Raw genomic sequence first — 14271 nt, forward strand, 5'->3', positions numbered from 1 at the left:
TGGGACCACCTATTGTACATCTGTTTTTAAATGGACACACTGCAGATTATTGCAGAATCCATCTGTGATCACCTTTTATTTTCAGAATGAAACCAGTCTCTCAGAAGCACTTTTCATGGGCAAAAAATTGCAGTGGATCTAGACCATGCAGGAAAAAAAGTACTCAAGTCTCCATTGATTCAATAAAATAGTGTGTGTACACAGTCCCAGTCTTCTGAAATGAGGGTAAAGATTATCCATTCTGAGCTTTAGGCTCCCCCCCTTTAGGAATTAATCACTGGATGCAGTTTAAATGTTCTGCATTTGACCACTGCCCCAAAAGGTGAAGTCAAGGTAGGGTTTATATCTGAGGAAGGGGGAACAGGAAAAATGGGGCAACAGAAAGAGGGCGTGCAAAGGCTCCTGCAAACACGCACTTCCATTACCTGGGCTACTTCTGCACTCAGCATTTTGGAAATGACATACCCATCACATTAGGCTCAAGCTAGATGTGCCACGAGACATCTGTTTTATTTTATTAATTAGCGGTGCCAGACAGTTATTTTGAAAATCAGGGAACCGGCACTCTGGGAGAAGTTCATACTTTCCTCCCCACCTCAAACCCCCTCCTGCTATTAGCAGAAGAAGAGATGCTGAACCTCTCTCCGCACCAACACCATGGCTTAGACACTCTCTCACAGAGCACCACACCCCCAACCTTCAAAGCAGCTAAGTGGGGCTGCAATTAGTAAAAGAGAGGGCTCGTCAGTGGTGTATCTAGCAGTAGTCAACCAGCAGACAGACCCTCAGGTGACTCTCAGTACCTGTGAAGGCATCCACGGTGCTCTCCAGGCTCTGCTGACGGCCTCTTTCAGCAATGACAGAGATTGTGTATTCAGTCCCAGGTTCCAAGTCTGATAGTGTCAGCTCAGACTTGTCTTTGGCAACGGTAACCTCAGATGCCATTCCTGAAGCGGGGATGAAGATGACCCGGTAGTGATCAATGGGACCCTTGGCTTTGGTCCAGGACACAGAGATGGATGACTCTGTGGAAGCTGTCACTATGAGGTCGTGAGGGCTATCAAGCTCTGCAGCAGGAGAAGGAGATTTAAAAAAACGTAGCCTATTAACAGCTTGGAATGCACATGTCTGAGTTTAGATTCTTACACACACAATAAAAATACACAACGCAGCACTGAGCCTTCTTGAAATTCTCTTTAAAAAGACATTTAATCAGAGGCCCAGATTTAATAATGATGATGGTGATAATTTTATTATTTATACCCTGCCCATCTGGCTGGGTTTCCTCAGCCACTCAGAGTGACTTACAGCAGTGTTTCCCAACCGGTGTTCCGCGGCACACTAGTGTGCCGCGAGACGTTGCCTGGTGTGCCGCGGGAAAAATTTAAAAATTCGAAAGATATCCAGAGAGGCGGCCTTCAGGCGAGTTTTAATTTTAATTTTCCTTCTCCCACTTAATGCCCCACGCTCGCCCGAGCAGCTTGCAGTCCTCGGTAACCACGGCGACCCACGGGAGGGGAGGGAACAGGGAAGTCGAGGGTGGTGGTGAGCCGCGATGACGTCAGTGGGCCGCGCCGCCTCGCCCTGGCACAGTGTGAGAGCCCCGGCTAGTGGCGCGAGCTTCGGAATAAGTGGGATCCGCGTGCGCGAGACCGAGATCGCGGGTAAGGAGCTCAGCCCTGGGCAGGAGGAAGCGGGGCCGCGCGTGCGGGCCACATCCCCACAGAGAGCGAGCCTCCCCCGGCCCACCACTCCGGGCAGGTCCACTCGCATGAGGGGGCGGCGATGGCGACGGCCGGCAGCTTGCCTGCAATGCCATCCCTCGAGCAGGCGAGGAGCCCAGAGGCTACCAGATGCGAGTCCTCTTTCCCACCCTGCTCGGGAGTCCAGAGCACTTGGTCGCATTCAGGATCTAGAGTGGGGAAGCGGGGCTTGTGTCTGGGCTGGACACATTGGGCTGCCTGTGCCGCTCGACCTGCGGGGAGAAATCAGGGTGGGAGTCACGACCGTGAGGCAGGGCTGCCAAGTGTGGCAGAAGAGGACACGGCCGTCGCACCTGTCCTTAGGTAGGAGCTTCTTCCGTGTCGACCTGCTGCCCTAAAGTCTTGGCTTTTTTCTTGGCTTTTTGGCGGTTGGCACAGAAGGAAGGCAAGGGGGAGGGAAAAAAATTGAAACTTACACTTTCGTGCGTCCCTCCCGGCATGACGCTGCGCGCTGACGTCACGGGGCTGTAATGGTGGTGTGCCTCGAGATTTTTTTCATGAAACAAGTGTGCCTTTGCCCAAAAAAGGTTGGGAAACACTGACTTACAGCACTGAATCAGGGCTGATTTAGGTGTCTTCTAAAAGTTATGTAGTTCTTTATCTCTTTGATAGCTGAAGGGAGGGTTCCACAGGGCGGGCGCCACTACTGAGAAGACCCTCTGCCTGGTTCCCTGTAACTTTGCTTCTTGCAGTGAGGAAACCAGCAGAAGGCCCTCAGCACTGGACCTCAGTGTCTGGGCTGAACGATGGGAGTGGAGATGCTCCTTCAGCTATAATGCGCCGAGGCTGTTTAGAACTTTAAAGTTCAGGACCAACACTTTGAATTGTGCTTGGAAACGTACTGGGAGTCAGTGAAGACCTTTTAGGACCGGTGTTATATGGTCCTGGCAGCTACTCCCAGGCACCAGTTTAGCTAACGCATTCTGGATTAGTTGTTGTTTCCGGGTCACCTTCAAAGGTAGCCCCAAGTAGAGCGCATTGCAGTAGTCCAAGTGGGAGATAACCAGAGCATGCACCACTCTGGCGAGACAGTCTGCGGGCAGGCAGGACAAGGGATGTCACAATTGCAACAGGGCTTCCTCTACAACAAAGTTGGTTCAGAATATTTTCACACCAATAGCACTTCTGTCCCCCAGCAGTGAAAAACAATGAATTAAATAACTGACAATTAATTGTTTCTTAACAGTGTCCCAAAAATTCCTACTGGGCCTAGGACAGACCAGAGGCATCTAATCATGGCGGCGAAGGGGGGGGGGGGTTGCCTTGCCAGCTGCTACTGAGTTTCAGTTGAATTTGATAGAGATGACATGGCTTGGCTAGTTTGAACCTCTCTATGACGTAAGCAGATGAAAACTTCATTGGCCTTGAAGCCAGTGGGTCCTGCCTCAGTGGGTCATCACATAGCCCTGTGCAAAAAAGAGGCTCCTCTGGGGGCTGAACTAGACTCTATTGTCTCCTTTAGCAATCTCTCTTCTCCCTTGACAATGGTGTGGAACTGCAGTATAGAACTGAGATGGGCTCACGAAAGTAAAGGTAAAGGTAAAGGGACCCCTGACAATTAGGTCCAGTCACGGACGACTCTGGGGTTGTGGCGCTCATCTTGCTTTACTGGCTGAGGGAGCCGGCGTACAGCTTCCGGGTCATGTGGCCAGCATGACTAAGCCGCTTCTGGTGAACCAGAGCAGCGCACGGAAACGCCGTTTACCTTCCCGCCGTAGCGGTACCTATTTATCTACTTGCATTTTGACGTGCTTTCGAACTGCTAGGTTGGGACCGAGCAGCGGGAGCTCACCCCATTGCGGGGATTCGAACTGCCAACCTCCTGATTGGCAAGCTCTAGGCTCTGTGGTTTAGATCACAGCACCACCCTAAAAATACAGATCCAGAATCCTTAGCATTGCCAGCACACAATCAGAATGGTCACTGAAGTTATTATGATGAAGAAATGGATTTTGGTACTGTTGATGGAGCAATGTGATCTATGAATCAACACCCTAGAAATTCTAAGGCTGCCTTTGATATTTGCAGTTGTAATCGCTGTACAAATATCACATAAAGGCAAAAGCTGTTTGCATTTGCATTGAAATGCTGGCTGTAAATACTTCCCCTTGTGCAAAATGCCAGCTTACTTATGTGTCTATAAAAAATGGCAGTCTCTCTCTCTCTCTCTCTCTCTCTCTCTCTCTCTCTTAATGTTGGGATAATCTTTTGAACCATATTCTCTCCCTCCCCCGTTTATGTCCCTTGGCTGCTCACTCCAAGACACAAGGAAAAGTGTTCTTAAGAACAGAGATTTTGGCTTCAGCTGCTAATTCTTGTTTGCCTCTGTTCTCTCACAGGAACAAACAAATGGGGGCAAAAGAAGAGAACATTGATAGAGCTTCCGACAGGGAGAGGAAGGGTAAAAGAGCACTTTGCATGTGACTCTGCATGCACAGCCAGGGTTGCAAACACTCAAATCATTGCTCAATTCAGAATAGGATTCCTGCTAGAAATCATTTGCCAACCGGATCCCTGGAGCAGAAGTAACCAACTGAGGCTTGCAAAGGCATTTCACCCGAATCCTGGGCAGGACCTCCCAAATCTGAACAAAAGGTGACCGCCAGGGATGTGGAGGTTACCATAGTGTGTGGCAAAGTGACATGTCTCAGTACAATCAGCTCCTCCTTTTAGACCTCCTCCACACCCTGATAATCTGCTTAGTGAAATTACTGCATGAATTCAAACTGGCCAAGTACTGTGGAATGAATTAACTGAGGGTCACTTAACCATGTTCTGGAGCCCCTAAGTATGGCTGAGGATTCAAGAGATGGGCGGAACCCACTAGTTTGACTCCATAATGATTTTTTTAATTTAAAACAAGTATGTGTGTCGCTCACCAGTCCTTGCATTCATGGTAGCTGGAACACTTTGCTTGCCATCCATTACAGCTGAAATTCCAACTCCATATTCTGTTCCTGGCACCAAATCTGCATGTAGACACACAAGAATGCACAGATTAAGCAATGAATTGCAACTATTTCCACCCACATAGTGGTTTCTTCTTGTCCGACTTATGGATGGGTGACTCTGACAATTTTCTTTCTCATTTTCTCCTTCTTAAGTTCAGTTCTCCACATTTCCATATCAGTTTGCGTTTTTTAAAAAAAGTTCTCCTGAAGTTTCACCAGCATTGTAGTGCAAATGTTTTCATGCAATTTTGCATAATGCGCACATTTTTGCAAAGCAATTCCCCCTAATGCAACACATTTTTGTATGTTATTTTTATCAATATATGCATCTCTGTACATACTTTACCCCAGTATATGCATTTTTGTCCTCATTACTTGGCTGGAAAATTGCATTGCAAAATTCAATCAAATTTGGCTTTTGAAGGATGGCTGCATTCCGTTCATGGTTTTTCTTCACAAAGTGCCGGTTATTGAATCACCCCCCCCCCCCATTCCCTAGTCTGGCTTCACTGCTGTAATTTTGCTATGGTAACTGGGCAAGCCACTAAAAACATAAATGAATAATTGTGCTAACATTTGCTGCTAAACCACTGATAATAAAAGGACAAAGTATGGGGCATTAGTTTGTGTTATTGTCTGATACGACCCGAGACTTGGGGGAGAAGAGAAGAAATTGAATGTCATCTCAGAAACAAATACCATAATACTTTCATTTTAGTTTAGAAATCTAGAAACATTTCCAACAGGAAAGGTTAGTTTTCAATTTGTTCCCGAGGATTGTTCAGTTGATCTATCTTTGAAAACATAGACTTTGTTTTGTAGTTGCTTAACTCTAGTTTGTTGTCAAAGACAAAAGTAGGCTGAGTGCAAACGTGTAGATGTGCAACCTCCTTTCATCTCCACTGCAAAGTAAAATAGCCACTTCATGCATTATGTAATGTGGAAGTACTGTGGTACCTCTGGTTACGAACTTAATTCGTTCCAGAGTTCAGTTCTTAACCTGAAACTGTTCTTAACCTGAGGTACCACTTTAGCTAATGGGGCCTCCCGCTGCGGCATGATTTCTGTTCTCATCCTGGGGCAAAGTTCTTAACCCGAGGTACTATTTCTGGGTTAGCTGAGTCTGCAACCCAAGTGTTTGTAACCCAAGGTGTTTGTAACCCGAGGTACCACTGTAAGTGGTAAGCACCTTGGCCATTGGATTCAATATGACTCTTCTTTTCTGGCACAGATGCTATGGAAGAGTTTGTGGGGCATGGCCGGAAAGAATCCCTCTTCCACCTTGCCATGAGATAAGGTTGACAGCGCTTTGTACGCTTACTACAAGAAGGTGGCTTCAAGTAGAGGTGGGTAGGCTGGCCTACTAGAACACTGAGATCTACCAAACTAGGTATGGTGCAACATACAGGCACAGGAGGCAACCATATACTTAAAATTAAGGAGCTAGGTGCCTCTGAGCACATGCTCAGTCCAGGTAATTAAAAACAGGGAGTTGTTGATTTGTTGCATAGGACCCCCCCCCCCATTTTAGGCTGAGAAATCAGAATTAATTTTAGAGAAAAGAACAGTCACCTCTTGACCATTAATGAGACATACTTCAGTTGCTTTCTGTAAAGCTAAATTTCAGAGGAGAGAGGATCCAAGATAGCTTTATTTGTTACCAAACTGATTTGACATCTAACATTTTCATTTGAGTTTCTTATTTATGAGGCATAAATGAAACACTCAATAATTTATGAAAGAGCCCAGCTTCTCCCTGCGTGCCGTGGAAATATAAGTATCCAGCTGCCGGCAGGAGGCCTGCCCTGTGGTTTCTAGCTCATCAGGGGAGACAGCAATTTAGTTAATTTCCAGGCAATCTATCATCTATTATCATTATTGGATCAAAGCGGATGCCAGTGGCTCTTTGTCGGCACCCTTTGGGTTTATTTCTTTCTTCACTGAATGGATATTGGCAATTTCTCAGAGGTACAAAAGATGTAAGATGGCACGCAATTCCTCTCCACGAGTGCAGACAAAATGTAAACCAGGAAACAAATAGTTCCTTGTCACTGGGGCCAGCCTGTTACCCAGCCTTGTCTCCTTGAGCTCCACTCATTTGCACCCATTTGAAGATCACAGCACTGTGGGGGCGACTCAGTGGTTTGTTCTGTACAAACCCATAATTGAGAGTGCCCAGGCTAACACAGTGCAGGGCTGGGCTGACTTCAGTTTTGTGCAATGGTCTTTGTTTCTACTAGAATCCATGGGGCCCAGCAATGCATTTGAAAATTATGAATAAAAAAGAGGGCATCTTCAGGATCTCTTAAGTACCGTATTTTTCGCACGATTGGACGCACGGGCACCGGACCATAGGACGCACCTAGTTTTTTTTTGGGGGGGGGGAAATAAAGGGAAAAAAAATTCCCTTTATTCCCCCCCCAAACGCAGGTCAGGGAAACCGAACCAGGTCGAGGAACAGCGGGATAGTGGCGCTGCGCCTCCCTGCTGTCCCCCGAGCTTGTGGGGCTGGCTGATGTCTGCCTGGCGCGCGGGGCGCGGGGCGCTCTGCTTCAGGGCGCCCCACCCGCCAGGCAGCAGGCTGCCACCCGCAGCGTGGGGAGCCCTACGGAGAACTCCTGCAAGCCTCCCCACGCTGCGGATGTGTTCCGGAAGCGCCAGGCGCTCTGCTTTCAGGGCGCCCGTCACTCCGGGAAGCAGGCTGCTATCCGCAGCGTGGGGAGCCCTGTGGGGAACTCCTGCAAGCCTCCCCACACTGCGGATGTGTTCCCGAAGCGCCTGGAGCTCTGCTTTCAGGGCGCCCGACGCTCCGGGAAGCAGGCTGCTATCTGCAGCCTAGACACGGCTAGCAGAGCGCTAATCCCGAAGCTTGGGGCGTGCGGAGCTCAGCGCGCCCCAAGCTTCTGGGCGCCGGCAAGGTCTCCGCTAGCCTAGCGGAGACCTTGCCGGCGCCCAGAAGCTTGGGGCGCGCTGAGCTCGCACGCCCCAAGCTTCGGGATTAGCGCAGCGGTCCGCTAGCCGTGGGAGAGCCGTGCGACGTCGCGGGGCTCTCCCAGGGCTAGCGGAGACCTTGCCGGCGCCCAGAAGCTTGGGGCGCCCTGAGCTCCGCACGCCCCAAGCTTTGGGATTAGCGCAGCGCTCCGCTAGCCATGGGAGAGCTGGGTCTCCCACGGCTAGCGGATAGCTTCCTGAAGCCTGGAGAGCGAGAGGGGTCGGTGCGCACCGACCCCTCTCACTCTCCAGGCTTCAGCGAAAGCCTGCATTCGCTCCATAGGACGCACACACATTTTCCCTTGCTTTTTAGGAGGGAAAAAGTGCGTCCTATGGTGCGAAAAATACGGTAACTTGTGTTATGTAATGCTCAGCATGCATTCTTAGCTCCAGCATTTAAGGGTTAAACTACACAAAACATAAAATCCATCGTTTGGAGTTTCATGGTTTTTGCTTTTTACATGGCAAGACAGCAGCTGCTTTCTGTCCTGATCAGCACCAGGACCGCAGTATGTGGGGAAGAGAGCTAATGATTTTCTCCTCACTGTGGTCCCAATGAAAATTGCTCCTATTCGACATATTAAGGAAAATGGCTGCTTCAAGTTGTTGGTAGTGATTAGGGCTGGGTGATATCTGGTTTTCAACACTGTGATATATCAGTAGCTAAACACCGTGATATGCTGATATATCACAATGTCCGGAAGGTATCTCAGCTGTTTCTTCTTCCTCACCTCAGCGGAGGAGGAAGCAGCTGAGATACATTGCCCAGCCCTACACTGTGAGCAAGTCCTAATGCCTCTCTGGCTCATATGAGCCAGAGGAGCCTTGGGGCTTGCTTGAACCACTCTGTGGGGCGGGGGAGCCTCCCACCCACAGCTGAGTGAGCCCTGATGCCCCTCTGGCTTGTGCTTGCTCAGATGAGGGGGTGGGAGGTGAGAGCTGAGAGGTTCAAGGAGGCTCCAGTGCCCCCCAAAGAGAGGCACCAGGGCTCCCTCAAAGGCACCTGCCTGCCTTTGCCTGGGAACGTGGGTTGCGTCTTTCCTGCCAGGGTGGTCAGTTGCTCCAGGAGGAAAGATGCAGCCCACCCACGTGGGCAAAGACAAAGGCAGACAATTGCACAGAGCTTGAGAACATGCTTCTTGGGCTCTGTGTGCTCGGTTGCCACCTGCCTGCCTTTGCCCAAGCAGGTGGGCTGCATCTTTCCTCCTGGAGCAAACAACCACCCCAAGAGGAAAAACACTGCCTGCCTGCCTGGGCGAAGGCAATTTGAGCTGCTGATAACATCGCAGCAGCTGGGGAGCCACAATGTATTGGCAGCTCAAACAGTCTGAAACTGGTACCGTGATGTGAACGCCATACTGGTTTCAGAGAATGCCAAAGTATCGCCCAGCCCTAGTAGAAATAGTTTCCATTGGGACTGTGATGTGTGAGGAAAAGGCACCCTCTGGAGTAATCATTTTTGTAAAAAAAGAAAATAGTTGTGCAGCTCCAAGTCTCCTGTAATTGGCTCCAATAAGAGCCCTGATAGATCAGATCAAGGTCCACTGACATCAGCAGGCACCAGTAGATCACCAACAGATTAGCTTCACCAGCAGCTTGCGTTATCTTTTTTCTTTTCTTTTTGCATCTTGGAGTAATCTCTGAAAAACTGTTGACAGTACTCAGCCTAGGGATACAGGAAGAAAATGATCTTGGTTGCATTTCACTGCACGTAGCACTGTTTCCTTTGTGTTGCAGTTTGGCTTCTGACAAAAACTACATTTCTTGTCTTGCTGTCTGCTGTGGTGAAATTTCATGTAACGAAATTATGCTGTAATGATATTATCCCACCCCATTCCAGTGCAAAGGAAACACAATGCAAATGGAGGAAAAACACACCATTTTCTCTCTCCAGATGAGTGGTGGATGCTCAGAACAAACAACAGGGGAGAGCTATTGCCTTCATACTCTGCTTATTTACTTTCTAAAAGCATCTGGCTGAAAACTGAATGCCAAATAAATAAATAAAAACCTGTATTGTGAGTTCACAGAAAAGCTGGCTATAAGAGGATTCCACTGTACATAGTGAGAAACCTCTGTCATGGATGTTAGTTTGAATGGATGCCAAGCTCCTCAGAAGATGTACTGAAGGCAGCTCTTCATAAGTATTCCCTCGATCTTATCATATAGGGCATCTCAGGAAGGTTGGGGACATCTGTGCATGAAGACAGGCAGCAGAGACAGGCTGCTGCATTTCAAGAGGTAGACAAAAGAAACACCAAAGATAAATCCCCCCCTCTAGGGCGGAACGTCCTTGCTGATGGAATTAAGGAAAACCTGTTTCATGCTCCTCTGTAGCAGCCCAGCCCAGCCATGAAATCTCTGCTAAGAGCAGCTTTCAGAAGAGTTTAAGAAGAGCCTAGAAAATGTTTCCACGTTTCCTCCTTGCTTTTCGTCTTCTCTGATGCTGGAGACATCTGCACAGAGCTGTGCTTGGGCAGAAGGAAGTGGTGCCCTCAGGAAGTACCACTGAATCTTCCCTCTCCCCATCTCTTGCAGAGGTGCCGCAGCAAAGCAGTGGTGCTCAAGCCTCCAGACGTTTCTCAGGGGCTCCTTATTTAGAAGATCAATAATGGCATACGAATTTCCTTGAAAGACAGATTGTCCAACACGCTACTGATCTCCACCTACAAAACTGCTGGGAAGAGTTGGGTTTATTCTAGAGCTGACTTCCCACACAACACTGCTAAAGACCCAAGAGGCCTGAGTTCAATGGTTCTTATATTCCCAAGGAAGTGTGACAGGATTGCAGGTGAAATCTGTCAGCCCCATTTGAGAATTAACAGGATTGTTTAGTGGATGCCTTTGCCAACTAAGGGCTTAATAGCACAATTGTTTCCTGCAGTGAACACCTTCTGCCGTGTGCATCTCTTTTCTGCACAACGTTTAAAACTTTTCTACTTAGTGTGATTGTTTTAAATGCGCTGGTGAGGATTATGGTAGAAAAGTCAAGGAAAAGGTGGAGTAACTCAGAGGCCCTTGGGAGCAACGCTGAGCAAGGACTTGGAGGGAGTTTGGCCAAGTACAGAGACATGGGGAATTTAAATGACTAATCTCTGCTCAGAGAGACTGTAATGTGTGGAATAGCACTAAAGGTGAGTTCATCACCCAGTGGCTATAGCATCATCATCACTACTTGGAAGTTTGGAAGAGATCCAATGCCATGGACAGAGCACCTTACTGCAACCACATCACTTGAAACTCAATATTGTTTCATGTTCTTTGCTTCCTAGAGAGATATAATGTTTCAGAGGCAGGGCTTTTCAGAGGAAGTTTGTCTGTGAGTACTGGATACTTTGGGGTGCTTTGTGATATTTATTTTAAAGCATACAAGGAAAGCAAGGGAGAGTTGACAAGCAGAGAGACACTGTGCTAGTCTTTAAAACAGAATGTCCTTGGAGGCCCCCTTTCCCCAGCCGACTCTGTGCCAGGCAGCTGCAAAAATTCAGACTTCTGCTTCCTTTGGCGGCCAAATGCCAAAGTGCCAAACTGTTTCCCTTCAGTCTCTGCCCACAGCAGGTGGTGTGTGTGTGTGTCCAATCATTAGTAGCCACTCACCATCAAACCCATCAATGGCCATTTAAGGACAGCCTCAGGATCCATTAAAAGTTTGACCTACTGACTGTACAAAAACCTAAAGTAAAATTAACCTCACTTTGCATGTTCATTACAGCACTCACAAAATGTTTACATTTTAGAAAAATGGTGCTTTTAAAAACAATCGTGCAGACATACTCAAAATCAACTATAACATTTCCCTGCTTGTAAATTCCGCGAGGAAAAATTAAAACCACCCACGCCGTTGATGAGGAAGCTTACCTGTGAGGGTGGCCCTGGTTGTGGCACTTGCACTTCGTGGCACTAGAAGCTCATGGTATTGCTCTCCGGCCAGAGTGCTGTAGATGACCTTGAAATTCTCCACCTCTGCCTCACTGTTGTCCCACTCAAGTTCCAGGCTGTCATATGTCCGGGAGAGCACACGCAAATTCTTGGGAGCATCAATTTCTGCGTTTGAAAAGGAAATAGTCAGTGACTTGCTTTACTCTTGCTTCTACAGCTACAGTCTTTGTACTCTCCTAAACTGTAAGCCTTCGCATAAGAAAGACATTTTCAGAAATGTAACCTTGCTGTTTATTTAAGAAAGCTTGCTCAAGAACTAGGAGGTTTTTTCCAACACAATCCAAGTGAAATTATTTTGATTTCCTGCTATCTTGTTCTCCTGCATAAATCCACTCTGAGAATTCGAGCCAATAACTCTTGCACAGAGCCAAGGAACTTGCTCATTAACTAATACTAATGATAACCCTTATCATTCATGTAATGCATTAAAGTATGCAAAGCACTTCATGGTCTTTATCTAATTATAATTTGGAGAACATTGTTCAGTGAGACATCTACTTTATAATATAAATATAATGTGTAGGTCTGAGACGATAGCAAATCTGCCTTATTCACTAATAAGCTATTTGGATGGTTAATGACTTTGAAAGGAAATCAAATGAGGGAAAGCCAAGTGATCAGATTTAAAGTTGAAACACATCTGAAGAAACAGATCCAAAACTCTCAGCACTCTCAGCAATATTTTTCAATAAACTTCCATATGAAGTTGTCTTATATTGAGGCAGTTCAATCCAGGCCACGCCTGTTTACTGTACCTGGAAGTCGTTCTCTGCAGCCTCAGGCAAAGAAATATTTCATGGCCCTGCTGTTTGAAATCCTTTTAAATTTAGGAATGGAACCTGAGCAGTCTACGTGCAAAGGTCTACCTACTCAAGTCCTTCTTATCGGCTTTCCATTGGTATCTAGTTGGCCAGTGTGAGAACAGAATGCTGGTGGGCCTTTTGCTGGACCCTGCAGGGCTCATCTTACCAGGGCCACAGCCACTCCCCTAAAGGCACCAGAGGAATAGGAATGAAGCTGTCCTGTGTTGAGTCAGCCCTTTGTTTCCTCCAGCTCAGTTCAGTCCACTGTGACTGGCAATGGCCTTCTGGGTTCCTCAGACGTCTTTTCTAGCCAAGAATCTTTTAAAACAGAGATGCAAGCACTAAACTATGTTCCCAATCATGACATGAATTGTGGGTTTGAGGCGACAAGAGATTTCACATGGAAATATGCACTCTGTAAGCAAGCTCCAGCCTTCCAGAGAGTTCATATTTTGAATTCCAAGTGCCGCACTGATTTTTCAGTTTGTTTACATTTTCACTGCAGAACTAACTGGAGGTCACTAACTGGAATCTTGGCAGATTCAAAATAGCATTACGTAGTGTTTTGTGTGACTGGAACAATGTCTGTTGTGCACCCACATCCTTCCCCTGCAAGACTGTTCTGTGTCCATCCCCCTCAACCATCTGGAGCTGATGTGGGGAAGGTACAGGGCATGCGTTGGTGTGGTTTTTTTTGAGGGGGAGAGTTAGGGGGAGAGGAAATGTCAATTGCCTATCCTAATCTGGATACAACTTTTATCTTCTGTGCACCCTTTCGTTTCGTGGCCAGGTGCCACTGAGGAGAGGGCTGCTGCACATTTCATAGTTGTGTACAGGTATGGATTCCAGCAGGTGTAACTTGTCATGTATACGATAAGGAAAGGTGCAGGTAGTCTGCTCTTCCTTGGCATCTGGTCACCCATTTGGTCCCTTCTTTTTTCAGTCAGCACCAAAGCTTGTGTACGGAAGAATGCTCTGCCAGAGGTCCTAGGAGGTATTCAAAATGTGCAAGCGGAATGGGAGATCTTGGGTTCTCCCAGCTTCTAATTTTAGCAGTCTTAAATTCAGTTTTCCTCATGTCAACACCAGTTTGCAATTTCTGTTCCTTTAAAAAGGCCTTCAAAAACTCACCAGCATATTAATGTGGCTTTCTCCTAATATACACATTTTTGCAAAGCAATTTCCCCTGATATAATAGATTTTTGTATGTTGTGTTCACTAATGTATGCATTTCATGCACACTTTAACTGCACAGCTGCATTTTTGTACACTGCAAAATTCAAAGAGGTGCAAATTTTGAGCAATGGTAACATTCCACAAAGTGCAAATTATGTAGGTTTGTCTTTAAATGTGAACTGAACTCTTGCCTCCATTACTAATCCAAACCAAAGCTATACAGTGGTACCTCAGGTTACATACACTTCAGGTTACAGACTCTGCTAATCCAGAAATAGTACCTCGGGTTAAGAACTTTACTTCAGCTTGAGAACAGAAATCGTGCTCTGGTGGTGCAGCGGCAGCCGGAGGCCCCATTAGCTAAAGTGGTGCTTCAGGTTAAGAACAGTTTCAGGTTAAGAACGGACCTCCGGAACAAATTAAGTACTTAACCTGAGGTACCACTGTATTCTTATATTCACTTACCTGACTGAACTTCCAAATAGACAAGCATATGATTGTACTGTAAGGTGCACTTATTTCCCATTCAAAGTAATGGGACTAACACAGAGTTTGTGTCCAATGCCTTCCAAGTTAATGCTTTTTTCTGATTCAGTTATTACACTGCATTTTGTGCATCTTCGAGGTCTCCTTCCCTGACATTCCCAC

At 47.0% G+C, this 14271-nt stretch overlaps 1 protein-coding gene across 3 annotated transcripts in view; it reads right to left on the reverse strand.

Annotated features, from left to right (window-relative positions):
* TNR (tenascin R) overlaps positions 1-14271 on the reverse strand; it is a 384528-nt gene that overhangs the window by 33214 nt on the left and 337043 nt on the right. For all 3 annotated transcript variants that reach the window (XM_077928219.1, XM_077928217.1, XM_077928218.1), the window contains 3 exons: positions 11564-11749; positions 4643-4732; positions 804-1067 (listed from right to left, as the gene is read on the reverse strand). In XM_077928219.1, coding sequence (XP_077784345.1) covers positions 804-1067; positions 4643-4732; positions 11564-11749 — 540 coding nt within the window. The remainder of the gene's footprint in view (positions 1-803; positions 1068-4642; positions 4733-11563; positions 11750-14271) is intronic.

The sequence above is a fragment of the Podarcis muralis genome, chromosome 5 (assembly GCF_964188315.1).
Source record: "Podarcis muralis chromosome 5, rPodMur119.hap1.1, whole genome shotgun sequence".
Taxonomy (NCBI): Eukaryota; Metazoa; Chordata; class Lepidosauria; order Squamata; family Lacertidae; genus Podarcis; species Podarcis muralis.